The sequence below is a fragment of the Sturnus vulgaris genome, chromosome 30, assembly GCF_052056855.1.
Source record: "Sturnus vulgaris isolate bStuVul1 chromosome 30, bStuVul1.hap1, whole genome shotgun sequence".
In the NCBI taxonomy this organism is placed as follows: Eukaryota; Metazoa; Chordata; class Aves; order Passeriformes; family Sturnidae; genus Sturnus; species Sturnus vulgaris.
Window position 1 is genome coordinate 140,887 of NC_142272.1, and position 26,911 is coordinate 167,797.

The following is a 26,911-nucleotide window of genomic DNA, read 5'->3' on the forward strand; positions in this document are numbered from 1 at the left end:
CGCTCACAGTTCTTGAAATTTCCAGGTAGGAATTAAATTCCATGTAGAAATTCAATCCTCCCGAATCCCTGCACATCCCTGCTGTCCCAGGGATGCGGAGCGGAGCCGGGATTTATCCCCAAACCCCTGGTGCCAGGTGGATCGAGGGGGGGAAAGCAGTAGGAAATCGGGAGAGAGGGAGGGAATTCAAACTCTCCCCGGCCACGGACTTCCCCCAGAGCTCGAAGGGAACAAATTCCCGGTGGGAAAAAGGTGGCATCGACGGCAAATTTGTATGGAAAATGTGTCACGCTGGTCTGGTACATGGCCGTGCCAGTGGGGAAAAGCCTTGGGAGATTTTGGGACATTTTGTTTCGGCATGGAAAGATCTCCGATCCCAAAAACACCGGCGATGAGCAACTTTCACCACTCCCCACCTTCCTGAAATCCTTTCGCGCCACGAAATTGCCTCTGATGAGCTCCCATTTATTCCCAGACGTTGTTTTCCCTTCCTCGCCGTCATTAAATCAATTTAAAGGCGATTTCGAAACGTTTTCCCCACGCAAACCGCGGCTGCTGAACCCGGTGCCCGCGGCTGCGGGGGTTCCGCGGCGCCGGGGGCTCGCTTGCTCCCGGGATTTTGGGTTTAGGGGACACCGATAAACTCTGAGAGCACCAGCAGGGTTTTTTTGGGAGCGCTTCTCGCTGCTTTATTCGGTGTTGCAGGTGGCTGCATCCTGGGTGGGTGTTTGAGGATGGGAAGGGGGAAATTGCCGAATATCCCGATTTTTTTTGACTAGGGATGTAGCGTGCCCAGGCAACAGAGCATCTTTGGGTTGTGTTGTGTTGAGCTGGCTCTGCCCAAAATCCCACATTCCGAGTCACCAGTAACGAGATTTTCGATGGTCAAGGTCGGTTCTTACTCTGTCCCAAACACTCTCAGGTGCTTCAGGAGCAGCTAAATCCATGTATCCTGCGGGTCCCCAGGCTCGGATCACCCTCGGGGTTCTGTGGGGACAACGGGAGCAGCTGAGCCTGCAAAGAGCCAGGAGTGCTGGGGGTGGCACTCTGGTGCTGGTGGCGTTTGTCCTGTCCCAGTACAGCGCTGGGCACTCACTGGGAGCTGGATCAGCTGCCCGGGCCCACTGGACTTTCTGGAGGAGTGGCAGCTCCCAAAGCGCCGGGCGCTGGCACGCCAAGAGTCCCCTGCCCAGCCGGGCGGTCCTGGGTGCGGGAGAAGGGGTAGAGTGGGCAGCAAGGACAGGCTGGGCAGAGGGGGCGGGCGGGCAGCAGGGAGGCGGGGGGGGGCGGCGGGGGTTCGGGGGTCAGGGGGAGTCCGGAGGGCACAGAGGGTCCGGGGGGCAGCGGCCCCGGGACCCCGAGCGGCTCCTCCGGGGAAGCCCCCGCGCTACCGGGGGGCCACGTGCAAATCCTCGCCACGCCCCCTCACGGAGACCACGCCCATAACGGACCTTATATGGCTGTGTGGGCGTGGCCAAGGCGGTGCCGCTCTGGCATTGGGGCACGGAGGGGGCGGGGCCGCGGCGCCGGTTCCCGTCAAAAGGCGGCAGCGGGCGGGGCGCGGGTGGCAGCGGGGCCAGGGCTCAGGTACTGGGCTGGGGATACCGGGGGGGAACCTTGGGGGGACACCGGGTACAAGTTCTGTCCTATCCTGCTCTGCTCTGCTCTGCTCTGTCCTGTCCTGCTCAGCGCCCGCCGTGACTCCGGCGCTCCCCGGCACACCGGAGGTGCTCGCTGCGGGCGAGCGCGGGTGGCTGTTCCACGGGAACCGGGATGCGGGGGGCTGTGGGGGTACCTTGGGGGTGACGGGACGCAGGCACGGGGCGCTTCCCGGGTGTCCCTGCCGGCAGGCGGGACACGGGGCGGGCGTTGAGGCTGCCCGGTGCTTCCTGGTTTGGTTCGCGCTATTTCCGTGCTGGCTTGGGGGTCCCGAGTGTGCCGGACCCCCCTCGGTGCCCTGGGAGGGGTCGGGGGTCCCCTGTGAGATCCCCCCGGTCCCCCGTGTTCGCCCTCGGCTGGGGGCTCTGGGGGCTTTTCCTTCCCAAAATTCGCATCCCATGGGGGTTAGGGGTGTCCCCGTCCCGTTGTGGGGGTGGCTCCTGGTTTTGGGGGGTCCGGGACTGTCCAGCCTCAGCCCTGACCACCTGCAGGCGTCTGAGTTCACCTGGGAGTTTTGGGGCGCTTCGGGGCGTCCCCACATCCCGGAAAGGCACCGCTGTTCTCCCCCGCTCTGGGGCTCCCCCCTTTTTGGGGCCTTCGAAACCGGGAAATTTCTGGGGGGCCGTGGGGGTGTTTATGTGGCTTTAGGGTTTCTGTCATGCGATTTTTAGGGTTTCTGGCTGCTCTCGTAGTTAAGCGCCCCGTTTAAACCCACGTTCAAGGTCCCAATTCGGGTATTTTGGGGAGCTGAGCCCCTCCGGCACGACATTAATAGCCCTCCTTTTTAATTCCCCAGCGCCTTCCCGTATTTTGGAGCGACCCCGAGCCGTGCCAGCCCCAGGAAAATCAAGGTACGGGGGGATTTTTATGCACCAGGCATTGGGGGATCCTCCACGAAAGAGTTTTTGGGACGGCTGAGCCGCTCCTTCCTCTCCTTTTCAAGGCTGGAGTTTTGAGAAGAGTTGGGGTTTTTTTCTCGGAAAAGAGGTTTTCGGGAGAAGCGACGTTTTTGCGGCGCCTCCTCCTCCCCCGGAGCCGCCCGTGACTCATCTTCCTCCGGCTCGGGGCAGGAGCCGCGGCCGCGGCGGGACACGAACATCCCGGGAAATTGCGGTTAAACTCAGGGAAGAGGGGGGAAACCCGGGGAGCCAAGGGGAGCAAAAATCCAGGAAGGTGATGGGGAAAGCAAGGTGTGAGCGGGGCAAAAATCCCGGGAAATCCGAGTTAAACCCGGGGAAGAGAGAGGGAAAAATCCAGGGAAATTATGGGGAAATCAAGGGGAGCAAGAATCTAAGGACATTCAGATTAAATCCTGGGAAATTGGGCAGTGAGGGGAGAAAAATCCAGGGAAATGAAGATTAAACCCGAGGGTAAATGGAGAGAAATCCAGGGAAATGGTGAAACCCCCAAGTCTGAGGAGAGCAAAAATCCAGAGAAATATGGGGAAACCAAGGCGAGCAAAAATGGCATAAATAAAGTGAAATTAAGTTTAAAAAGCCTCGGGTTGGGCTGGACTGGCAGAAATAAGGTGAAATAAAGGAGGGAAAAGTGCCAGGGTGAGGTTGGCTTCCTTCTGGAATCCCAGAGCGAGGAAGATCTGGGATATGATGATGTGGATGATGATGAGGATGATGGGAGATGTCTGCCCCAGATCTCCAGGGCGTGACTAGATCAGGACTGAGATGTCCCAGCAATAACAAAAATCCCAAAAATCTGATTTTTCCCAGGTAACAACGTACCTGGGCTCATGGCTGGGGGTTGTTTCCCTGAATCCCACTGTGTTTAGTGAGGAATAAATGGAAAATCCAGGAGGTTTTTTTCCCATTTAATGGCTAATCCTTCTCTAGGGAATAATATTTAACCTCCTGTGGCTGAGCCAAAGCAGAGCCGGGCTAGCCCGAGCTCCCTGAGGGGAAATTCTGGAATTGCCAGGGATTGGGAGAGGAAAAGTCTTGGCTAGAGGTGGGCTGAGATGGAAATAGGAGCCTGAAGAGGAGAAGAATGGGAATGGTTCTGGGAATTAAAATTGAAAGTAAATAAATAAATAAATTCAGGGGCATGATGGGGAAAGTGAGGAGGGATAAGAAAAATCCAGGGAAAATAGGGCGAAAACAAAGGGAGCAAAAATGCAGGGAAATTAAGATTAAATTGAGGCGTGAATGGAACAAAAATCTGCCGGAGGTGGCAGTGCCAGGATGTCCCCGGTGCCACCCCCGGTGCTGCCACTTCACCTCCAGCCGGTGCTGACTCAGCTCCTCCCCGGGCCCATCGCTCTTATCTCGGCCCTTATCAGCTCAACCCTCACCCTTTCCCGCCACCAATAAACGGAAAAGGGGCGGAAAAACGCTGGAAAACAGCACCTGGAATTTCGATCCGGGCATCCTATGGCATTTCCTCATTGCCAAGAATCCCGGGAGCTGCTCCAGGTTCTTCTGGATTCTCCTTTCCTGAGTGCCCCTGCTTCCAGAGGCAAATTGGGTGGAAAAGGGGATTTTTGGCACATGAAGCCTTCCCAGTTTTTCTCTGGAAAAGCTGGAGCCGTTTCCTGAGGCTTTTCCCACCTTCTCCATGCCCCAGGCGTGGCTGCTGCTCCAGTTTCCCAATTCCAGACTGCAACAGCTCTGGCTGCTGCATCATTCTCACTCCTCCTCCTTCCTTGGGCAATTCGATATTCTGGGGAATGAGAATTCCCTTTTCCACCTGGCACATCCCGGGGTAGGGAGTGGACAGGGATTTGGGGCCTCTAAAGGCTCCTTTTCCAGCTCCAAGGCAGGACCTTCTGTGAAAATTCCCTTTTCCTCCAGGCGCATCCCAGGGAATGGACAGGGACTTGGGCTCTCCTGTCCCTGCTGCCCCAGAGAGCTCCCAAAAAATCCCTCCCATCTCCAGAAATCCCCTGCTCAGGAGCCTGACAAGGCCCAGCTCTGCTGTTAGCCCAGGACATGGCCCTGGGAGGGGACAGCAAATCCCAGATTTCCTGGGAATCGCTTGTGAGGCTCCACACCTTCCCGGGGCTATTCTGGGGCTGCTTCCAGCATAAAAAGAGGATTTTATTCCACAGTGTGGGGCTGCTGCTGCTGCCGCCCTTCCACCTCTGCTTTGGGCTTTTTTCTCAAATAGGGAGAGCCCTTCCCAGCAGTTTTTTTGGAATTCTGTGGTCTTTTCCCATTTACTCCTGGCGTTCTGGTGCCATTCGTGGGCCTGGGGGAGTCCTGGGCTCCACAATCCCTTCCTGAGGGGCTGGGGCACTCCAAGAATTGCATGGGAAAAACCTGGATTTGTGTCCTGCTGCTGCCCAGGGTGGTCCCTGTCTCCCCTGAGGACACTGCCTGGGACAGGGCCTCAAAATTGGGATTTTGGGGCTCTTTCATTCCTTAGAGATTCTCTTCCCTACTCCCAGGGGTGGCAATTCCAGCCAGAAAACTTGGGGACAAAATGTCTGGGAATGGTTGTGTCCCAAAGCTGTCAGGGAGAAGGGTGAGGTAGGATGTGATTCCTGAATCCAAGGGGGATTTGGGATCCTGGAAGGAGGGGGAGCAGGTTCAGGGCAGGGCTTTGCTCACAGGACAAAAAAAATGTCAATTTTGGGTCTTTCTAAACCCCAGGAGGAGCAATTCCTGCTCCAGTTGGGCTGGGAATGCTGCAGCTCCTCTGGGGAAGGGGAAAATCAGAATTTCCCCCAATTTCTGATCAGTTCCAGCAGCAGGAGAATTGCCATGGAAGGAACAGGGCAGGGCCAGGCCCCGTCACGTGCTGAGATCAGTTGGAATTTTCCTCCTGGCTTGTCCAGACAGGTGGGAAAAGTCGGGATTTGGGATCCAGCTCGCCCTTGTGACCCTCCCCAAAACCTGGTTTGGGGTCTCTGAACAGCATGGGGGGCTGTGAGCCCACCCAAAATTCCTTTTCCAAGGAAAAGTCATAATTTCTGGGAAGGTTTAGCAGGGACTGGGTTGGGTTTGTGTCTCTGGAGGCTTTTAGGGACACTGGAGTTTTTTGGGAAGGCCTTGTAGCAGCAAATATTCCTGCTTTGAGGATAATATCAGAGATTACAGGACTTAAATCTGGGGGTTTTTTACCATCTAAAATTGGAAATATCCCACTGAAAGGCTCCCACTGGAGGGAAATCCAGGATACACTGCGTTTTTGGCCCTTTTTGCCCAAAAATTGGCATTTCCAGGCTCATATTTTGTCTCTCCACTCCCACACAGGGATGGGCCTTTCACTCCTGTCATGCTCGATATTGGGAGGGAATTTTGGGTGGATTTTGGACATTCCACACCAAAAATCCCCCTCAGCCAAATCCAAGGGGTTTCTCCTGCTGGGAATGGCTTTGGAAATCGGCCTTTGGCCAGCAGGAATGTTGGGAAATGAGTTTATTGTGGGGCAGGGCCGTGGCCTGGAAGGGCCCCGATCCCAGGGGGATCCCAAGGCCTCGGATCCTGGACCCTGCCTCAGAGTCCTGGAAAATCCCAAACTGGGATCACCCTGCCTCAGAGTCCTGGAAAATCCCAAACTGGGATCACCCTGCCCAGCTCTTGGCCCCCCACTGGGCACAAAAACCCCAAATATCCAAGAGTGTTTTCCAAAACTTCCTTGGGCTCTGGAGGCCCCAGGGTCCTGCCCAGTCCCTGGGAAGCTTTTCCAGTGCTTGACCACCCTCTGGATGAGGAATTTTCCATAAAATCCACCCTAAACTTTCCCAGGGGGCCTGTCCCAGTGACTTCCAATAATCCTTGCTCCAACCCAGGGAATTAAGGTTGAAATTCCCCAAATTCCAGCTCCTCTCCCTAATCCCTGTTTTCTGGGTACATTTCAGGACCATTTTGCTGGAATTTTCCTCCTTTTGGAGCAAAAAAAGCCCAAGAGAGGCTGAAGATAGTTTAAAAAAAAAAAAAAAAAGTTGAAAATTCCTGGGAGTTGCATTTTCCTGGGGTGGTTTTCCCTCCCCAGAGGGTGACGGAGCCAGAACCTGTTTGGGAATATTTCGAAATCCAGGGAGAAGCTCCAGAGGAGTTCTGGAATTTGCCACAAGCAGGGGCAGCTTCTGCCTGTCGGCCTTCCCTGGGGTTTTCTTGGTATATGAGAGGAAGGATTCCTTGGATTGCCTGGAATTAAGGATTGGGGAACTAAAGGAGCAAAGAGAAGAATTTGGGGCAGGAGGAGGAAACCCAGGAAGGGTTCAGGGAGCACCAGGGAAGATTCTGTGGGGAGTATTCCTGTTCTTGCATTTTTCAGGGTTTTTCCTTGGAAAAGGGAGAAAGCTTTTCCATGGAGGGATCTTTTTCTGGGAAAGTCCCAGGAAAAGCTTAGCTTCGTTGTATTTTTCCCATTTAAAATGAGCAGTAGGATGTGTTTGGAACACAGGGAATGGCAATCCAAGGGTTTGACCTGGAATATTCCCAATTTTATATGGGATGGAGAGAAAACTGGGACCTGTGGATCTCAAGTTCCTCATCCCAGAGTTCCCTCCTGTGCCAGGGCTGGGAGTTCTGGAGTTGCTGGGCTCGTTTTTCCCAGCCAGAATTCCCAGGGCGTTGGATCTGTCCCTGCTCTTTGCTCCGATTCCGTTGGGAAACTTTCACCCCTTCCCTCTCCTGATTTTCCTTGGATTTTTATTTATCTGGAATGTCCCAGTGGAGCAGCTCCTTTGGGGCTTCGGGAATTCTCAGTTTGGGATTGGTGGTTTGGGGACACGATTCCATGGGAAGGGATCCTCCAGCCCAACCCCGAGGCCTGTCTGGAAAAATCCAAAGGAAAGCAAAATTCCAAAGGAATTAAAGGAATGAAGGTGAAAATCCAGGCTTTGGGTGGGAATGGTGAGGGAGAGGAGAATGCTGTCCCAGGGAATTCCATGGAAAGCCCCAAAATCCCATTCGGGAATCCCTGGAAAACAGCCTCAGAGCAGAGGGAATTCTTTAATTGGGATTTAATGGAGTTTAGTGGATTTAAAGGCGCCACTGGAATTTGGGAATGGGCAGGTTTGGAATAGGAAAAAAAACACTTTTTTCCCCTTTTTAAAAGGAAAATCTGTCCAGAGACACTGGGAATTTTTAAGGAGCCTTGGGGTTGTTTTCCCTCATTAGTGAGGCACTAATTGAGCCTCTCCCAATCCCAGAGCTTTCCCAGCATTCCAGAATCCCGAAAATTGGATTTGTGGGGTGGTTTTAATTCCCAGAAGCAACAGGAATAAAAATTCCTTGCCCAAATCAGGGGAAAACCAAGGAAAAATCCTGAATTTTAGGGATAATTTTAGGACTAAAACCCCAACTTTGCCCCGAATCAGGAGGAATTCAAAGAAAAGCCCTGAACTTTGGTGACAAATCCCAGTTTTTCCCCTCCCAGCCATGGAGCCGGGCGCTTCCAGCACGTCCCTGGCCGATCCCGGCGGGGATCCCGAGCGGAACGTGTCCCGGATCTGCGGCGTCTGCGGGGACAAAGCCACCGGCTTCCACTTCAACGCCATGACCTGCGAGGGCTGCAAGGGCTTCTTCAGGTGGGCCCCCACCCCTGGGAACGCCCCCATCCCGAAAAAACCTCGGGAGTCCCAGAGGGAATCCCATCGGATCCTGGCGCGGGCCCCGGAATTCCGGGTGGTGCCACGTTCCCATGGTTTAAGGGGGGGAAATAATTTTTTTTTTTTTTTTGTTAGTTTGGTACCTTGGGATGGCTTTTTCCCTGTCTTTCTACGATTTTTCATGGATCTTGGAGCCTTGCAGTGCTCCAGGACTCCTCTGGGGTCACAAATTGGGATTTTTCCTGAGCCAGAAAGCCCTAAAATCTCCTCAAAAACCTCTGGGATTGGGGGATGAGGAAGGACGGGAGATCCTCTGGAGCAGCTCTTCCCAAAATCCAGCATTTCCAGGGAAGTTTGTTGTCCCCTTTCGGAATTCTGTGTCACCCTGGGAATTCTGCCCCCATCCCCAAAGCAATTCCCCCATTCCAGGCCAGGAATCAGGCCTGGAATTCTCTGCTTTTAGCCCCTAGGATCCCAAATCCGCCTGGGAATGGTTTCCATGGAATCCCAGCCTGGCTCCAGTGTCACCCTGGGAGCCTCCGGAGCCACCCAAGCTGCAATTTTCTTTCCAAACCTGGAATTTTGGGCTGTCCTGAGCCCTGGGAATGTTTTTCCCTGCTCCATGGCCTCATTGTTTTTGCATTCCCTGCTTTTCCCTGAGTTTTCATGGAAAAAAAGGAGCTTTTTGTGGAGTATTTTGGCTCTGACCCTTTATCCCAGGAAGGTTCTGGCTCTGACCCTTTTTCCTGGAAGGCTCTGGCCCTTTTTCCCTGGATTATTTTGGCTCTGACCCTTTGTCCCTTTGCTCCACGTTCCCGCTCCGCCCGGGCCGTGCTGTGGTTTTGCTGCAGCTCAAGGTTGTCATTTTCGGGCTCCTTTCTCTGTGTCCTGCAGCGAGAATTCCTCTCCCTGCATACCCAAAATGTGCTCAGGCCAGTTCTGCCAGCAAAGCCGGGCTTAGGGAGGCTCGCCTTAAACCCCAGCTCAGGTTTGTTTTGCTGCCAGGGGGGTTTCTGTGCAATCCTTCCACCCTGTTTGGACCCAAAAACCTTCTTAAACCCATCGGGCTGGGCTGGGCTGGGCTTAGAGCAGCCTGGTTTGGTGGAAGGGGCTCAGGCTGGGTTCAAGGTCATTTCCCCCCAAACCATTCTGGGTTAAACCTGTGCCTGAACACTTGGATGTTTCCCTGTGGGAAATTTCCCTCTTCCAGCAGTGCCTGAAGCTCCCAGCGTTTGGAGCATCAGCCAGAACAGTGGGAATCCATCCCCAGGAGGGTCTTTGCCTTTTCCTGCTCTTTTCCAGGAGGAGCATGAAGAGGAAGGCCATGTTCACCTGTCCCTTCAGCGGGGACTGCCACATCACCAAGGACAACCGGCGGCACTGCCAGGCCTGCCGGCTCAAGCGCTGCCTGGACATCGGCATGATGAAGGAATGTGAGTGTCCAGCTGGGAATGAGCCCAGGGGCCGAGCCTGTCCCTGTCCCTGGGGCCAGGGGTGGCACTGGGAACGTCCCAGGGGGATGCAAAGGGCAGAGGAAGCAGCGGGTAATGATTGAGTGCAGCTGGTTTAATGATTCCTTCCCACCCAGGAGTTGTTTTCTCGTGGATTTTCCTGGTTTTTTGAGGAAAATCGGCTCCCTGGCTCCCAGTGTCTCTGAAAATCCTCTTTTCCAGCATTTTCCCTGCTCCACGGGGAGAGCTGGATGAATTTCCCCATGCCCCTGGAGCCGGGTTGAGTTGTCCTCTTCTCCCTCTGGGATTTTTTTTTTTTCTGAGCCTTTTTTCCATGTGGAATAAAGCAGGGACTTAAGTCAACAGCAGAGGGAATTAAAGCAGTTTTTAAGCCCAGTCCAAACATACAAATGTGGCCCAAATGTTTGTTTTCTCCGGGTGTATTTAGAGATAAGTGGCTTTTAAAAATAAAACGTGTTTGAGGTGCTGGGGAGGAGCTGGGTGCTCCTGGAGAGCTCCAACCAAACCTTTTCTGCTGGGAGACTGTGGCCAGGGTGTCCATGGAGCTGTAAATTCGGGATATGGAAGCAGGGCCCTTTCCCAGATGTGCTAAACAGGGAGCAAACAGAGCCTGATGTCACCCCAGGGCCTTCAGAAAATCAGAATTTGGAGGTGTTTGTGGGGAAAAAAATGCTTACATATTCAATGATCCGGATAAAAATCCCTGGATATTTTTTTTATTCTTTGAGATTGGCAGGTTGATGAGGGAGGAAAAGGCCACAGCCCACACTGGCTGTCTCCAAATTTTGGGGATCTGTCCCTGCTTTTTGAGAAGCCCCTAAGGAGGGAAGTGCTTTAATTTGCACCAGCAGCCAGTTAATTCCCTAGGAAGGGCTGGAAAGTTCCTGGGCACCAATTCCAGTGGTTTTCTCCATGTTTTCCTCACAGGAGTTAACGTGTAAACAGCCCTGTTAGCAAATCCTGCCTGGATTAACCAAAACTGGCCCAGAGAGGCTAAAAATAGCTAAAAATGGACTTTGCTGCTGGAAAAAGGAGGGAGGACGAAAGGTTGGGGTTATTTTTAGGCGGCAGAAGGGAATCGGGAAGGTTTCAAGGCCCTGTTTTCCACAGGGTGTTGGGATTCAGGGAATGTGGGACAGGGAGGAAGAGGAGCAGGGCGGACTCTCATGTGGGGCTCTGACCCAGGCAGACCCTTCCCCACGCCTGGAATTTGGGCCTGGGGTCCCCCCTGGCTCCCAGTCCCGGTTTGGGGTCGGGGTTTGTCCCCCTGGAGGATTCTGTGACCCCAAACCCTCGAGGGGCCGGGGGCTCGGAGCAGCGAGGGCACGGCCAGCCCCGGGACACCGGCCTGGCCAAACGTTCGTGGCTTCCTGCCTGTCTGGGGACAAGCAGGGCAGGCCAGGGGCGGCAGGCAGGGAAAATCCCCCCTGGGATTTGGGAATTCTCCTGCTGTCCCTCTCGGCTCTCAGCCAGGGCCTGTCCCCTCCTCACTGCTCTCTCCCCTTGGATAACGGGCTGGGAAATCTGGCCTTTCCCACCTGCCGGGGAGCCAGAAAATGTGGAATTGCCCCTTCCCTGCCTTTTTGCAGCTGCTTGGAGCTGAGGGAGGGGCATCTGTCCCTCAGGGATGTTGAGGCTCCCTTGGATCCTTCCCTGATAATCCCTAAAAATCCTCCTTCACGGATTTTTAATAGCTCCTGGTCTTGTGCATGGCCAGGGATGGGTGACCCCAAGCAGGCAGTGCCCACATGAATCTGGTGCTTTTTGGGATAAAAACTGGGATGGGGGAATGGCAAAATCCTGATTTTCCTCCCCAGGCAGCCACGGAGCTGGCAATGGCAGAGGTGGGAGTGACCTTCCAGCCCCTCCCGAGGTGTCCCAGGCCCCTCTGAGGTTGTGCAAGGCTGGAAAGTGGAGAATGGAAAATCGCCCTTGGCCAAAGGAGCAGGGGAGGCTGAGGGTTGCCAGCCCCGAGCTCCTCCCGTCCTTTGCTGACCTCTCGCCCTCCACTCCACCTTGACTCTCCAGTAGTGGATCCCTGCACCCAGGGAATTCCAAACCAACCTTTGGGAAGCCTCAGTCCCTGGAGGAAGGGCTGAGGAAAGGCAGCTCCTGCTTTTGGGGGCTCTGTCCCCCCGGGGCTCTCGGGATTTGGGACCCCAGAGGTTTGTGCAGCTCCCTGGTGCTTTTTTATCCTCTGAGACCGCTCAGGGCTCGGAGCTGTTGATAAAAAAGTGAAGATTTGAGCCCAAATTGCCCCTGGCTGCTTCTTCTGCATAAACAAACAGGCCCAGCCTTGCGTGGTGCCCAACCTTTGGCCGCTGCCGAGCGCCGCCACCCCAATAAAAGCCATAAAGCCCCAACCCTGAGGGCGGGGGAGGTTTGGCTGTGCCTTGACCTTAAAAATCAGATTAAAACTGCCCTGAAGCAGCGTTGGACACCCCTGGTGGCAGCTGGGAGCCGAGAGGAGCTGGAGCCCGGTGAACCCAGCGGCCCCAAGGCTTTCGGGATCGGGATTTGAGAGCAAACAGGGAGGGAGCAGAGCAGGCACGGGGCAGGGCTGGCACGGCCTCGGTGCCCCCAAAGCCTTGCCTGAAAGCACCAGAAACCTCCTGGGCACGGCAGGGCTAAGGGGCTGTAGGGGGAATAGGGATTTTCCAGGTGGAAAAAGCGATTTTACAGGGGGTGGGTGTGGCATGCAGGGGTTGTTCCAATCCCTAATTCTGCCCCTCGTCCTTTCCCAGTCATCCTGACGGACGAAGAGGTGCAGAGGAAGCGGGAGATGATCCTGAAGAGGAAGGAGGAGGAAGCACTGAAGGAAAGCCTCAAGCCCAAAGTCTCGGAGGAGCAGCAGAAAGTCATCGACATCCTGCTCGAGGCCCATCGCAAAACCTACGACCCCACCTATGCTGACTTCACCAAATTTCGGGTACTGACCCCGAAAATCTCCTTTGTCCCTCAAATTCCCCCTGCAAAATCCACAAATCCCTCTGCCAGCCCCGCTCCTCAGGGATTTTTCTCTGTTTTCTCCCCCAGCCCCCTGTGAGGAGCAACCCCAGCAGCAGAGGGGCCACGAAATCCTCGTCCCTCCTCACCCAGGACCTGTCCTCGGAGGATTCCTCGGATCTCTTCAGCTTTGGCACATTCCCAGGTGTGCCCCAGTTCCTCCTGGCCCCAAACTGGGGTTGGGAGCCAGGGAGGGACCCCAGGACTCGCTTTGGGCTGGGGGTGACACCCCAAACCCCGAATTCCAGGGGTGAGGAAGGGTTGTGCCAGAGCCCAAATTAACCTCGCCACGAAGGTCTGCCCTGCTCCTCTTCCTCCTCTTCATCCTCATCCCACATTCCCAGAATGGGATCCCAAACTGGCCCTGACCCTGAGGAAAACCTGGCTTCAAAGCCACCCACGTTCCCGTCTCTCTGCCCTCTGGAGGCCAGAGGGGCAGCAGTTGCACCCGAATTTGGCTTTCCAGAGCCTTTTTCACCTCCTGTGGGGGCTCACTGAAGTGCAAACCCCCCTCAGAGCGTTTCCCTCTGGGCAGATTCTGCGGAGCCAGCGCCGTTTCCCAACCTGGCACTGCCGGAGGAGCAGGACGAGAGCTCCTCCATGAACCTGGAATTCTCACAGCTCTCCATGCTTCCACACCTGGCTGACCTGGTCAGCTACAGCATCCAGAAGGTGATCGGCTTTGCCAAGATGATCCCGGGATTCAGGTGAGGCTTGGATCCCAGATCTGGTGATTCCCACTCCTGGGAATCCTGTGCTGCCCTTCCCTGTTTCTCCTTCCCAGCCATTCCTCAGCTCCGTTCCCTTCCCAGATCTGTTTTCTGTCTCTCCCCCTCCCTGGGGTTCTCCTCTTTTCCCAATACCCTGGAAAACGCACCCAAATTCCATCAGGGAGACACCCAGATCTCCTGCAGCACTCGAGGGGTTTGTGAAGGGCCTCAGGTTCTGTTCGTTCCAAGATTTGGGGCAAAAACCTGAAAAAAAACCTGGGATGGCAATTTCTGGGGAGGGAGCCCCAACTGAGGGCCTGGTGAGCACCCTGGGGGTGGCAGCTCCTCCTGGGCCTGTCCTGTGTCCCCTCTGTCCCCGAGCACCCTGACCCCCACCCAGAGGACAAATCCTCTCGCAGGGATCTGTCTGCAGAGGACCAGATCGTGCTGCTCAAGTGCAGCGCCATCGAGGTGATCATGCTGCGCTCCAACCAGTCCTTCACCCTCGAGGACATGTCCTGGACCTGCGGCAGCAACGACTTCAAGTACAGGGTCAGCGATGTCACCCAGGGTAAGGGAATCCCCGCCCCAAATCCTGAAATTCCCTGCTTTTCTCCCCGTGGGGCCTTCCCTCTGTGGCTGGTTTTGTGCTGAGAAAGGAGACGGCTCCTACCCCAAATTTTGGGGGTTTGAGGGGTGACAAGTGGCAGCTCCTCAATCTCTCTAGTGCCACCTCAATGTCACCAGTGCTACCCCAATATGTCTTGAAAAAAATCCCCTTCCAGAGGGAACAATCCTCTTCCAAAGGGACAAATCCCCTTCTGGAGGACAAGAGCCTTTTCCAGAGTCCCTCTGAGGCTCTGTTCTCTCCACAGCCGGGCATAGCATGGACCTGCTGGAGCCGCTGGTGAAATTCCAGGTGGGGCTGAAGAAGCTGAACCTGCATGAGGAGGAGCATGTGCTGCTCATGGCCATCTGCATCCTGTCCCCAGGTAGGGACAAACCCACCCCAAATCCTAAAAACCTACAGAAGGGATGGAAAAACCCCCAAGTAAGGCTGGCCCTGAAAAGGGACAAAAAGGAGGGAATCACCCAAAACCCTAAAAAGCCACGAAAGGGGGCCTATAACCCCAAACCCTAAAAAGGGACGAAAGAGAGGGAATGACCCCAAACCCCACGGAAGGGAGGGAATCACCCCAGACTCTCAAACCCCAGAAAAGGGAGGGAATGACCCCAAGCCCCACGGAAGGGAAGGACTGCCCTGAGCGCTGCCCTCTCCCCAGACCGGCCGGGCGTGCAGGAGCCGCTGCGGGTGGAGGCGCTGCAGGAGCGGCTCTCGGAGGTGCTGCAGAGCTACATCCGCGCCCGGCACCCGCCGCCCGGCAGCCGCCTGCTCTACGCCAAGATGATCCAGAAGCTGGCGGACCTGCGCAGCCTGAACGAGGAGCACTCGCGGCAGTACCGCTGTCTGTCCTTCCAGCCCGAGCACAGCATGCAGCTCACGCCGCTCGTGCTCGAGGTGTTCGGCAACGAGATCTCCTGAGCGCCGGGAGATGTCCCAGGATGGTTCCGGGAAGAGCCAGCCCTGGCTGTGCCGGGAGGAGTGGGGCCGTGAACCCGAGCAGGGGTTGGGGTTTGGCAGCGCTGCTCGGGTTTTTTCCCCGTCCCAGGAGCAGCGTCCCCGCGAGCTGGTGGATCTCTCCGTGGATGGTTTTGGGGCTGCTCGAATCCCTTCTTTTTCCGAACGCTGGGAAGGGGAAGTGCGAGGAGATGAACTCAGGGCGCCGCTGTGCGTGCCCTGCTCTGCTCCCCCCAAAATCCCACAGCACCCTTGGGCTCGGACACCCCAAATCCCGGCCAGGAGCTGCCATGGGCGATGGCCCCGCAGCTCCAACATTCCCCGTGTGCTGCTGCCGCCGGACTGGGATGAGCCAGAGGCAGCGGAGAAAGCCCCGTGAGGGGAAATTTTGTCCTCGACCCTCAAAGGGAAGAGCAGGATGAGCTTTGTTTGCACTCCCTGGGAATGGCGGAGCAGGGGGGGTCTCCAGGAGACACTCCCACTTCGGAGCTGGACCCCTCTGGGGAATGTGGTGATGGCCCCTGGGATGGGACAGGGACCCCTGGGATCCCAAATCCAGCTTGGCTTCCTCCCCCTGCCATGTTCTGGAGCCGGCTCCAGGCCCTTGTTCCCACCCCGAGGAAACCCTGGGAAGGGGATGTGGGAGGTGGGGTGCTTCAGACCCCTGGGAAGAGCCATCACAGCCCCCTCAGGCTATGACCAATGGCCAGAGGGTCCCCGGCTCTGGCCAATAAACTCCTGCTTGGGCAAATCAACTCAGCCCTAGGCTCGTGTGTCCGTCCCTTCCTGTGTGTCCGTCCCTGGGTCCCCCGGGGGCTGTGCAGGACCGTGTGTGTCTGTCCCAGAGCTGGGGGAGGTGTCCGTGTGTCCCTCTGTCCTTCTGTCCCTGTGTCCCCGGTCCCGGCCGCCAGGGGGCGCCCGCCACACCCAACCAGCGCCTTGGTCCCGCCCCGGGCAAGCGCGGGAAAAACCCGGCGGGAAGAGCTGACGTTATATGGGCGTGGCCTCATGGGGGCGTGGCCTCTCGCGCCATGCGCGTTGCCGCGCGCGCCGCCCGGTCCGTGCTCATGGCCGCCACCGGGGCTGGAACCGGGACAGGAACCGGCGCCGGGCACAAGCGGCCGCACCCCGAGCCCGCCGCCCGCATCGGCACCCACGACGGCACCTTCCATTGCGACGAGGCGCTGGCATGTTTCCTGCTGCGCCTCCTGCCCCGCTACCGGGTATGGTCCCGCCCGGGGCATGTACGGGACCGGGGCACCGTGCGGTGCCCGGTCCCTGCGTCTTCCTCCAGGTCGCTCCTCTCTCAGTCTCATGTGGGGACACTTGAGCCCACCCAGCGACCGCCCTTCTGTCCCCGGTCCCACCTGCGTGTCACCTTTATCTCCCCCACCCCCTCCTCACTGGGAGCCGCTCCCGGGGGGTCCCCGGTAGCCCTGGGGACCCTCACCGCGTGTCCCCTGCAGGACGCGGAGATCGTGCGGACGCGGGACCCGCAGCGCCTGGCCGGCTGTGACGTGGTGGTGGACGTGGGGGGCGAGTACGACCCGGAGCGGCACCGCTACGACCACCACCAGAGGTGAGACCCCCGCTGGGGACAGCGGCCTCCCCAGGGGTCCCTGGGGTGACCGTGTGGCCCCGCAGGTCCTTCACGGAGTCAATGCGGAGCCTGCGGCCGGACAAGCCCTGGAGCACGAAGCTGAGCAGCGCCGGGCTCGTCTATTGTCACTTCGGGTCGCAGATCATCGCGGGGCTCCTGGGGCAGCCCGAGGACGGGCCCGTGGTCACAGCGCTCTATGACAAGGTGACAGGGGCTCTGCCAGGGACCAGTTTGTGGCGGCTGCTGGGGCAGTTGGGCTTCTTCTAGCCAAGCTGAGCTCTGCTGTCCCCTCACTGCTCCCGCTGTTCCCCTTCCACTGTTCCTTGTTCCCCCTCCTCTGTCCCCTTTCCCTCTCGCTGTCCGCAGCTCTACGAGAACTTCGTGGAGGAGATCGATGCCATGGACAATGGGATCGCGCCGGCGGCGGGGGAGCCGCGCTACGCCCTGAGCACCACCCTGAGCGCCCGCGTGGGGCACCTGAACCCCCGCTGGAACGAGCCCGACCAGGACACCGAGGTGAGGACAGCCCCCGGGGACCCCCCTGTGAGGAGCACCCTGCTCGGGGACACTGCTGACCCCCTGTCCCCAGGCGGGCTTCAGGAGGGCCATGGAGCTGGTGGGCAGCGAGTTCCTGGAGCGCCTGGACTTCTACCACCGGGCCTGGCTGCCGGCGCGGGCGCTGGTGGAAGAGGCCATCCGGCACCGCTTCGAGGTAATGCCGAGCCAGCCCAGGGGCAACCTGGAATTCTGGAGGAGAATTGGGATGTGGGGAGGCCAAATCCCTTCGGTAGGAACCTCCAGGGGGGAGCTTTGCACCCCATATCCTGCATGGCATCTGCGTCCCTGCAGGAGGGCACTGCGAGGTCTTGGGGACGCCGAGCCCAGGGTGGTTTCGGGGTCACCCCCGTGTCCCCAGCGTGTCTCCCCCGCAGGTGGACGGCAGCGGGCAGGTCCTGGAGCTGTCGCAGGGGGGCTGTCCCTGGAAGGAGCACCTGTTCCAGCTGGAGCGGGAGCTGGCCCTGCCCCGGCCCCTGCAGCTCGTGCTGTTCCCGGACCGGGGTGGGCAGTGGCGGGTACAGAGCGTCCCCACAGCCCCCCACAGCTTCCAGAGCCGGTGAGACCCCTCCCCTGGCCCTGCCACGCCCCCCTGTGTGGTGCTGGGACCACTCTCAACCCCTCTGTCCTCCACAGGCTCCCCCTGCCCGAGGCCTGGCGGGGGCTGCGGGATGAGGCCCTGTCCGAGCTGGCCGGAATTCCTGGCTGCGTCTTCGTCCACGCCAGCGGCTTCATCGGGGGGAACCGGACCCGGGAGGGGGCCTTGGAGATGGCTCGGAGGACGCTGGAGCTCGGGGGAAACACAGAGAGCACGTGAGCCCCTTCCCCAGCAGGGTCACCCCGGTGTGGGGTCCCAGGGATGCTGTAGGGACCGTTCCTGCTCGGATCCTGGATTCTCCGAGGGATTTGCTGTGCTGAGGAGGGGGAGCAGCCCCTCCCAGGTGCTCTGCGCCACAGCTGCCAGCCCAGCCAGAGACTTTTTGGTTCCATTTCCTGGGAGTTTGTCCCTGTTCCTGTCACGTCCCTGGTGCTGCCAGCAGCAGTAAAAACCAATGTGTGCCCAGTGGATTCGCAGTTGAGGGGGCTCAGGGGGTCCCGGGGGGAGCTGCGTGTGACACTGAGTGGTTGCTGTGACTCAGGGACAGCCGTGACCCCCCCCCTGCAGAGCACAGGGACAGACCCGGTGCCACCCCCCCGCTGCCACCACCCGCGTGTCACCAGCAGCGCGGGGGGGTCACGGCGCGTCCCCTCCCAGCCGCGCGTTCCCGGGGTCATGCGGGCGGCCGGGCTGCTCCTGCTGCTGCTGGGGCTGCCCCAGCCCTGCCGGGGACGGTCCCGCTGCCCCGGGGAGGCTCCCCCGGCCCCGGCCGGCGGCCACAACGAGACGCTGGGCAGCGCCGTGGGGACAGCGCGGGCCCCCGACGTGGCCGCGCTGGTGGCCGTGGGGGGGTGGCTGGGGGCTGTCCTGGTCTGCGTGGGCCGGTTCGTGCGGCGGAGCCGGGAAGAGACGCGGCTGCACCTGCAGTACCTGCGGGCTCTGCCCTGCGGGACACGGGCACGGCCACACCTGGAGGAGCTGGAGCCGCTCAGCAGCGGCCCCGGAGGTGACGCCGGGAGCCAACTGGGCGGGCCCGGCGGGTGAAACCCCCTCAGGCTTGCCCCAGCAGATGCGGTGGGTTTGGAGCCCGGGTCACCCCTAGATTCCCCCTGGATCACTCCTGGATCCTTCCTGGGTCACCCCTGGATACCCCCTGGATCACTCCTGGATCACTCCTGAACCCCCCTTGGATCCTCCTGCCCGGCCCCAGGAAGGGCCTGGATGCTGTAGGGGGTGGGGGTCTCCCCCTTGCTCTGGGGAGGATTTTGGGGGTGCTGGAGCTGTTGGGGTGGGGGGAGCAGGGACCCTGCACCCTCCCAGGCCTCCCTGCCAGCGCGGCGTAATCCTGGGATTAAGGGAGTGTAATCCCCGGATTTCACTGTGCTGCCCCCCTCTCGGGGGGGTCCAGCTGCTGCCCCCACCCTGCAGGGCTGGGGGGGCTCACGTGGGGCAGCACGAGCACCCTGGGGCCCCCAGGGTGGGGTGTGGGTTTAGGGACCCACAGAGGGGTTGATTCACTTTTTGCTCACCCTCAAGACAAAACCTGGGGGTTTTGTGTGTAGCCAACTCCCACCCTCCCAAACCCCTTCAGCCATCACCTTTCCCCAAAATGCGGCTCTTTGACTCCAAAAGAGCAGCCCTGGCCCAAGGGCTGCAGTGGGATCATACCAACAGGTTCTGTGAGTTCACTCCAAGTTCTTTCTGACCCCAAAAACCAACTCTGGAGCCTCCAGAGCCCCTCCAGACCCACAGGACTTCCCAAAAATTCACCCCCAAAAATCTTCCGCTCCCATCAGTTAGAAGAAAGCAGAGGAGAGGGAAGGAAAATCCAGCTTTAATCGGGGTAGGAGGAGCAGTGGCACACCCTGAGCAGGTGTGGGGGCTCCTGCAGAGAGAGGAGGCCCCGAGGTGCCAGGGCAGGGTCAGAGCTCGGAGAAGAGCGGCTGCTCCCTGACGCTGCCCAGCACGGGCACGGGGCTGCGGCGGGGGCTGGCGCGGGGCTCCAGGGCACTGACGAAGAAGAAAGGGATGTGGGAGATCCTCCCCGAGGACCAGCACTGCAGGGGAGAGTGTCCAAACAGCTCAGAAATGGGAAAAATCCTTTGGGATGGAGTCCCGCCCGTGACCTGACACCACCCCATCACTCAGGGATAGGGCCTCCCCTGCCAGCCCATTCCCATGTTCAGTCACCCTTTCTGGGAAGAAATTCTTTCTAAAATGCACCCCAAACCTCCCCTTGTCCTGTCACGGGGAGCAGAGACCTCACCTGGCTGCCCCCTCCTGTCAGGGAGTCACAGGAAGGGATGAGGTCCCCCCTGATCCCCCTTCTCTCCAGCCTGAGCCCCTTCCCCAGCTCCCCCAGAGCTCCAGATCCTTCCCAGTGCCACCAGTGTCCCCTGGGCTGGGAATGCCCAGGGGAGGGACTCACCACGGTCAGGAGGGCGCCCTGAGGGAAGCAGGGGTGGAAGGAGATGAGCTGGGGCCGGGCACCGCGCTCGCCCCGCACGAATCCGCTGTGGGGCGAGGGAACAGCCGGGATTATGCCAGGGAACTGGGGTGTCTGGGATCTCACAGGGAAACACCGCATTCCCAGGGAACTGGGGTGTCTGGGATCTCACAGGGAAACACCGCATTCCCAGGGAACTGGGGTGTCTGGGATCTCACAGGGAAACACCGCATTCCCAGGGAACTGGGGTGTCTGGGATCTCACAGGGAAACACCGCATTCCCAGGGAACTGGGATGTCTGGGATCTCACAGGGAAACACCGCATTCCCAGGGAACTGGGGTGTCTGGGATCTCACAGGGAAACACCGCATTCCTAGGGAACTGGGGTGTCTGGGATCTCACAGGGAAACACCGCATTCCCAGGGAACTGGGGTGTCTGGGATCTCACAGGGAAACACCGCATTCCCAGGGAACTGGGGTGTCTGGGATCTCACAGGGAAACACCGCATTCCCAGGGAACTGGGGTGTCTGGGATCTCACAGGGAAACACCGCATTCCCAGGGAACTGGGATGTCTGGGATCTCACAGGGAAACACCGCATTCCCAGGGAACTGGGGTGTCTGGGGTCTAAGGGATGCACTGGGAAAGGACAACCCAAAGCGAAGGGGGTGAGCTGGGGAGAGGATGATGTGGCCAAGGCACATTTGGGGGTGAAGCAGGGACAGGGACTGGGGGAGGAGCACGGGGGTCAGCGCTTCCCCATCACATCCTGGGGGTTAATGGGATCCAGTGAACCCAAACCTATCCCAAACCGAAGCCACCCCAAGGAACCCAAAGCCACCCCAGCGAACCCAAAGCTGCCCCGAGCCCCCCTCACCAGGGCAGGAGCTCGAAGACGGGGCTGTTGCGGGTGCGGAACACGGCCACGGCCACCTGGCTGCCCGGAGCCTCGGGCTGTCCTGCAGGGGACAGCACACCAAGGCTCTCCCGTGTCCCCCTGTTCCTTTTCCCTGCCAGCAGCAGAGTTCCCAGGCCAAGCCCGGGAATGGGGCAGGACTGACCTCTGATGATCACCGCCAGCCTCTCTCCAGTGGGGTCCCACACCATGGAATGAACCTCTCCTCCAATCCTGGAATGGAACAAAATCCCTCAAAATCGGGGGGCAGAGACCCCCGTGGGTGCCCCCAGCAGCCAGGGGGAGCTGCCAGGAGGAGCAGGGACCCCCCTGTGCCAGACCCACCTCTCCTCCCCATAGAGGGTCTCAAAGGTGGTCTCGGACAGGTCTGCCACGATCGAGGCCGTTTTGGAGCCTCCCACCTGCCCCTGCATCTCCCCTGAAAGGGAAAAATCCACACTCCATAAATCCCATTGGATTTCCCAGGTGATCACTAATTTATTTCTTTCTCAGAGCAGCTGTGCTGGTGTGGCTGGGATGGAGGACAAGGGACAGCAAACACCAGGACCTCCGAGCTGGCCCTGGACCCACTGGAGTCTCCCTGAAGTTCCTTCAAGACCCCACAACTGTGACTGAGAGTGAGGAGAAACGTGAGGGACGGAAAAACCTGAATTCCAGAGGTTCCATGCTTAGAGACCCCAAAACACCCCGTGTGTCCCAGCTCCTCACCCCAAAGCTGTGGGACCATTTGGAAACCCTCTCCCAGCCCCTGGGAAGCACCAGGTGGGACAAACTCACCCCGGTACTCGGAGAAGGACAAGGAGTAGATGACAGACTCGCCCAGCACGGTGAAGAGCAGCCGGCTGCCATCGGGGCTCCAGCACCCTGTCTGTGAGACAAGTCACCCACCCCTGTCACCCTGTCTGTGGGGCAGTGCCACCCATCAGCCTGTCTGTGGGGCAGGTCACCCACCCCTGTCACCCTGTCTGTGGGGCAGTGCCACCCATCACCCTGTCTGTGGGGCAGGTCACCCACCCCTGTCACCCTGTCTGTGGGACAGTGCCACACAGTCGGCAAGGCAGGGGTAGAGTCCCGGATCCTGGAGGGATTGAAAAGCTCTGTGAACGTGGCACTTGGGGACACGGCTCACTGGTGGCCTTGGCAGTGCCAGGGCTTGGCCTGGGTAGTCCCAGAGGGCTTTTCCAGCCTAAATGATTCCCTGGGTGAGGAATATCCCCTCCTACCTGGCAGCGTCCCCTGATTGTGGGCCAGCGCTCACAGGTCCACATCTGGGCCTCCCACACTCTGCAAGACAGGATTTAGGGAGCAGAATTCCTGGGAATTTGCCCCAGTCCCGCTGCTCTGGGAATCCTCAGTGTCCCACTCCATCGCCCACCCATTCCCCACTGTGTCCCCACAACAGGAACGGGAGTAGGGAGGGTATCTGGGATCCAGACCCAGATTCTCTGGAGTGAGGATGAGGATGGAGATGAGGAGCTCACCGGAACACGGCCGAGGGGGTGGCTGCCAGCACCTTGCTGCCATCAGGGGACCAGGCCAAGTAGGTGACACCGCCACCCCCAAACCACTGCAGCTGCACACAGGTCTCGGTGGACACGTCCCACACCTGGAGGAGGGGACAAGAGCGATGGTGGCACCAGAGTTAGGGAGCAGAGAGAGAAGATTTCAGGTCCGGGTGCAATCCCAGAGCTGCCTCTGTAGGAACACTGCCTGTGCCCAGCCCGAGCGTCCCTTGGTGACCCCGGGGGTGTCCCCAGGAGGGGCCTCACCAGCATGGCCGTGTCCACCGGTGACGCTGAGAGCAGCCGCTCCCCGCTGGGCGCCCAGGCCAGGCTGGTGACAGGGCTGTGCCCGGGGTAGGACAGCACCTGGGCACAGCCCGACGAGGGCCTGCCAAAGAACAGGGAGAAGCCACCAGGATTTGGGATTTGCTGGCAGGATGCGGGTGCTGCCCCAAAGCCAGCCCCACCGGGGTGTCAACAGCTGGGAAGGGAAGGTGGGAGCTGTCACCTTGTGGAAAGGGAGGTGGGGTCCAGGTGCCACACGAGGACACAGCTCTGGCAGGCCACGGCCAGGATGGAGGCACAGAGCGGCTTCCAGGCCATGGCAGCCACGTTCCTCTGCAGGCGGTGCTTCAGCGAGGGCACGGTGGCACTGGCGGGAGGGGACAGGGGACACACGGGGCAGGTGTGGGGCTGAGAGCCCTGGGGCAGCCACAGTGTCCCCTGCCAGCCCTGACCACAGTGAGGAGGGACAGCAGGGTGGCAAGGGGGGTGTGCCCTGCCCTGCGCTTCCCGGGGAGGGGACAGGGATTCCCAGCCAGGTGACACCGGAGCGAGCCAGGGCACACCTGGTGTGACTGAGCCGAGCTGTCCCCAGGCCAGACAGGGCCCGGGCTGGCCGGAAATCCCAGCTTGGGGACACCTGGGGGGGCTGCAGGAGCAGCCGGCAGAGTCTTCTCCTGAGCAGGGACTGGCATTCCCTGGGGGAGCAAGGAGACCTGGGGGACAGAGGACACTCAGCCCGTGTCCCCCCGCCCGTCACCACCCCCAGGGCTGCGTGACCCCAGGATGTCCCCAGAGCTACGGAGCAGGCAGGTAAGAGAAAGGCAAAGCCCTTCAGGCTTGGGGGAGAGTGGGGAAGGAGCAGGGAGGTCTGAATGGGAGCCCAGGTGGGCAAGAATGCCACGGGCAGCAGGACCAGTGCCCACCCCGGGCTGCCCAAATCCCGAGACAAAGCCCCACCTGTTGGAGTTGTACACACGGATGGAATCGTCCAGAAGAGCCACAGCAAATTTGTTGGTGTGGGGGTGCCAGGCGAAGGCCCGGACGGTGCAGCCGGCCCTGGAGGGGGACAGGGCAGGGTAAGACCCCCAGCAGCCCTTGGGCTGGCAAGGACCCTTCTCAGAGTCCCCAGAGAAATAAAACTCCCTTTGTGCTGCTCAATGGGACCATTTCCTTTGAGAAATTCCCTGTTTGGGAATTATTCACAGGGCTCTGCTGAGGGGCTGGTGACCACAGCCTGGGGTCGAAATTGGAAGGAATTTTCCATGCTCTGATCTCCTTTAACCCTGATCTCTCTCCGACCAGGGCACACAAACCAGACTGGCCAGAGCGAGTGGGGAAAATATTTGCCTTTAATGGCTGAGCCCACCCAAACGGGGCCATCCTGTCCTTGTACCCGAGGGGGTCCCAGACCCCGGCACGGTGATTTTGGCACACCCAGGACTCACCAGTCCACGGCCTGGGAGAAGGCTGCGATCATGTCCTCACTGGTCAGCTGCAGGAGGAGAACACTGGGCTGGCAGACAGGACCCCCAGGGCCCTTTTCCCCTCACCCCCACCTGGATTTGGGGCACCCTTGGAGCACTTTGCTGCCCCAACCCAGGGTCCATTTTCCGCCAGTGGAGGAAGGAGCAGTGTCTGGAGCTGGGCATCACCAGGAGGAGCATTTTGGGGGGATTTTAGTGGGAGAGGGACCACCCTCCACCCCAGATCGCTGCTCCCCTTGCCCCTGCCTCCCGCATAGCAGGGCTCAGGCAGGAATGACTCACGGAGAGGTGCGGGAACAGGGATCCGTGCAGCGAGGACAGCCAGCGGCACATGGCCAGAGCGTGGCTCGAGCCTGTCCGCAGCCACCGCAGCCCTGGCAAAGGGCAAAGGACCCTCAGCGTCCCTGCCGGCACCACAGGGGACACGGGCAGGGACGGCAGGGCACAGCCAGAGCATCCCAGGAGAGCTCCGGGCAGCCCAAACTCACCCTCGTCCTCGGCGCTGGCGAGCTCCCTGAGCAGCCCACAGAGGCCGGCGTCGCGCCTGCGGCGAGAGCGCGGTCAGAGCCCGGTGCCCCCGCCCGTTCTGGGGCAGCTCTGGGGACAGCGGGGCCTCACCAGGCGCTGAGGCAGCGCTTCCAGAGCGACTCGCGGTGGTGGATGAAGGGCGGGCGGGCGCTGGGCTCCAGGCGGCCGTGAGCCTTGAGCGGCTCCTTGGGCAGGCTCAGCACGGGCAGCTCGGGCACCTGCAGCACCCACAGCCCCCCTGAGCCCGGCGGGCAAAGGGACCCCCAGGGCAGGGGGCAAACGGCGACGGGAAGAGAGGAGGGGCACAAGGAGGGACGAAGGAACAGCCTGAGGGTGGCTGGAGGAGGAGAGACCCCAGCACAGGGGACAGAGTTCCAGCCACAGCTGAGGGGGACAAATGTGGCACCTCCAAGACTGGAGGGGGCTGGCATGGCTCCGGGAGCAAGGGGGTCTCACCTGGCCAGGAGTCTCACCTGGCTCTGGGAGGGGCAGGAGGGGCTCGCCCGGCCCCAGGGTCTCACCTGGCTTTGGAAGGCCAGCGGGAGCTGCTCGCTGAGGCGGCCACAGACCAGGGCGTTGTTGAGCTCGTACAGGGTGACATCGCCAGGGGGAGGCGGCGGCGGGAACAGCCCCAGGGAGCACATGGCGGCGCCGAGCCCTGGGGGCGAGCCCGGCGGGTGGGGGCCGACAGCTGAAACCTCCGATGCCCTCGGCACGCGCCGGCTCCAGGCCGGCGATCCCTCCGCCCCTCACCCGCTCACAACCCCCGGCTCCCCCTCACCCGCCCTCAGCCCCCGGCGCCGCCATCTTGGCCCCCTCACCCCTTCCCGCTCCCGGTTCGCGCCAATCGCCGCCGCGCGCCGCCCTCGCGGCCGGGGCCGCGCGTGAGGGGGAATTAAAAGGGGCGCGGCGCGCGGGGCAAACACGCGGAGTCCTCACTCGGGAACAACGCCACGCTCCCCGATTTTCCTCCGCGGAGGTAGGAGAGTATCAGCGTCCCCTGCACAGACGCGTTCTGACGGTGATTTAGTGACTCTCCGGTTGTAACGGGGACTGATTACGATGAGGGCCACTCTTACAGTCGTTGCCCCTTTACGAGAGGCGGAGCCTCCCCGGAGGGGCGGGTCACGGGGCGGGTCACTTGGTGTCCGAGCAGGGCTGCGCTGGGACCGGGACCGGGACCGGGACCCCGGGGATACTCCCGGGATATCCCCGGGACACCCCCATGTCACCCCCGTGTCACCCCCGTGTCCCGCGCCCCTGTGTCCTGCGGGTACCCCGGGACCCGCAGCCCCTCGTGGGCTCCCGGGCCATCCCGGGCCATCCCGGTGTCCCGCGCTCCCGTGTCCCCGGTGCCACCTCTCCCTCTGTCCCCTGTCGCCCGTGGGGTGCCCGTGTCCCCTGGGTGCCGCTCCCGCCGTGTGCCCCCGCTGGCTCGCTCCCAGCCCCTCTCCCGGGGCTCCCGCTTCTCTTGTGTTTATCTCCGTGTTTTCCTTAGCGGCCGCAAGAGTTATTTTAATTTTCTCAGGATATTAAATAAAGGCGGCGGGGGGAGCTGCGGCGGGGGGCCCCACATTCCTCGCCCGTTACGGAGCGAGCGGGGTTCGATAGGAGACGACGATTTGGGATGGCGCCGACATCAGAGCCACCGCAGGGCTGGCGTGGCCTCGTGGCGTCCCTCGGACCCCCCCAAACCCGGCCCTGATGGGGCAGCGAGACAGGAAAAAAGCCGGTGGTGGCGGACGGGGGGGTCCCTGCTGGGGTTTGGGGGGGTCGCTGGATGGGGTTGGGTTCTGTGGTTTGGGAGGCTCCGGGCGGTCGAGCCCTCGGTGGCCGCCGGGCCGGGGTTTGGCTCGGGGACGTGGCTCGTTGCCCTGCTTGGCACTGGCCCACCCACGGTGAGCGGCAGCAGTGCTGGCGTTCTTCGGGGGGGAACCCCCAAAATGGCAAATTTGTGTCGGAGAGGGTATGGCTGGCTTGGGGGGGGCTACGTGGAGAGGTGGCATGCCACTCTAAATCCCCCGGGAGCCGCTCTGGGGACAGCTCGGTCACGCTCT

General features: G+C 60.1%; 3 protein-coding genes across 6 annotated transcripts; 2 read left to right on the forward strand and 1 right to left on the reverse strand.

The window, feature by feature from the left end:
- Nucleotides 1–1,541: 1,541 nt before the first annotated feature.
- VDR (vitamin D receptor) lies at nt 1,542–15,866 on the forward strand. Its single transcript, XM_014893108.2, has 10 exons — nt 1,542–1,587; nt 2,456–2,510; nt 8,002–8,152; nt 9,476–9,606; nt 12,390–12,574; nt 12,682–12,796; nt 13,187–13,358; nt 13,781–13,932; nt 14,237–14,353; nt 14,645–15,866. The coding sequence occupies exons 3-10, from the start codon at nt 8,004–8,006 to the stop codon at nt 14,902–14,904; spliced, it is 1,281 nt and encodes a 426-aa protein (XP_014748594.1). The 5' UTR covers nt 1,542–1,587; nt 2,456–2,510; nt 8,002–8,003; the 3' UTR covers nt 14,905–15,866.
- Nucleotides 15,867–15,971: 105 nt separating this feature from the next.
- Nucleotides 15,972–18,161, forward strand: MYG1 (MYG1 exonuclease). Of its 2 annotated transcripts, XM_014893098.2 has the most exons (7): nt 15,972–16,163; nt 16,407–16,519; nt 16,585–16,744; nt 16,907–17,056; nt 17,130–17,252; nt 17,473–17,654; nt 17,732–18,161. In XM_014893098.2, the coding sequence occupies exons 1-7, from the start codon at nt 15,972–15,974 to the stop codon at nt 17,910–17,912; spliced, it is 1,101 nt and encodes a 366-aa protein (XP_014748584.1). In that variant the 3' UTR covers nt 17,913–18,161. The 2 variants fall into 2 exon arrangements, with proteins under 2 accessions (XP_014748584.1, XP_088036821.1); XM_088180695.1 differs by having other exon boundaries at nt 15,982–16,163; nt 17,130–17,654.
- A 1,350-nt stretch (nt 18,162–19,511) lies between these two features.
- Nucleotides 19,512–25,961, reverse strand: AAAS (aladin WD repeat nucleoporin). 3 transcript variants are annotated; one of them, XM_088180697.1, is made up of 17 exons: nt 25,376–25,961; nt 24,945–25,072; nt 24,815–24,870; nt 24,609–24,700; nt 24,288–24,334; nt 23,800–23,898; nt 23,406–23,555; nt 23,066–23,209; nt 22,825–22,945; nt 22,537–22,661; nt 22,279–22,339; nt 21,833–21,923; nt 21,380–21,473; nt 21,201–21,268; nt 21,017–21,098; nt 20,122–20,206; nt 19,512–19,750 (listed from the first exon to the last, which is right to left on the reverse strand). In XM_088180697.1, the coding sequence occupies exons 1-17, from the start codon at nt 25,496–25,498 to the stop codon at nt 19,616–19,618; spliced, it is 1,701 nt and encodes a 566-aa protein (XP_088036823.1). In that variant the 5' UTR covers nt 25,499–25,961; the 3' UTR covers nt 19,512–19,615. The 3 variants fall into 3 exon arrangements, with proteins under 3 accessions (XP_088036823.1, XP_088036822.1, XP_014748592.1); XM_088180696.1 differs by lacking the exon at nt 23,406–23,555 and having other exon boundaries at nt 25,376–25,512; nt 25,794–25,958; XM_014893106.2 differs by lacking the exon at nt 23,406–23,555 and having other exon boundaries at nt 25,376–25,691.
- Between the last annotated feature and the right edge of the window lie 950 nt (nt 25,962–26,911).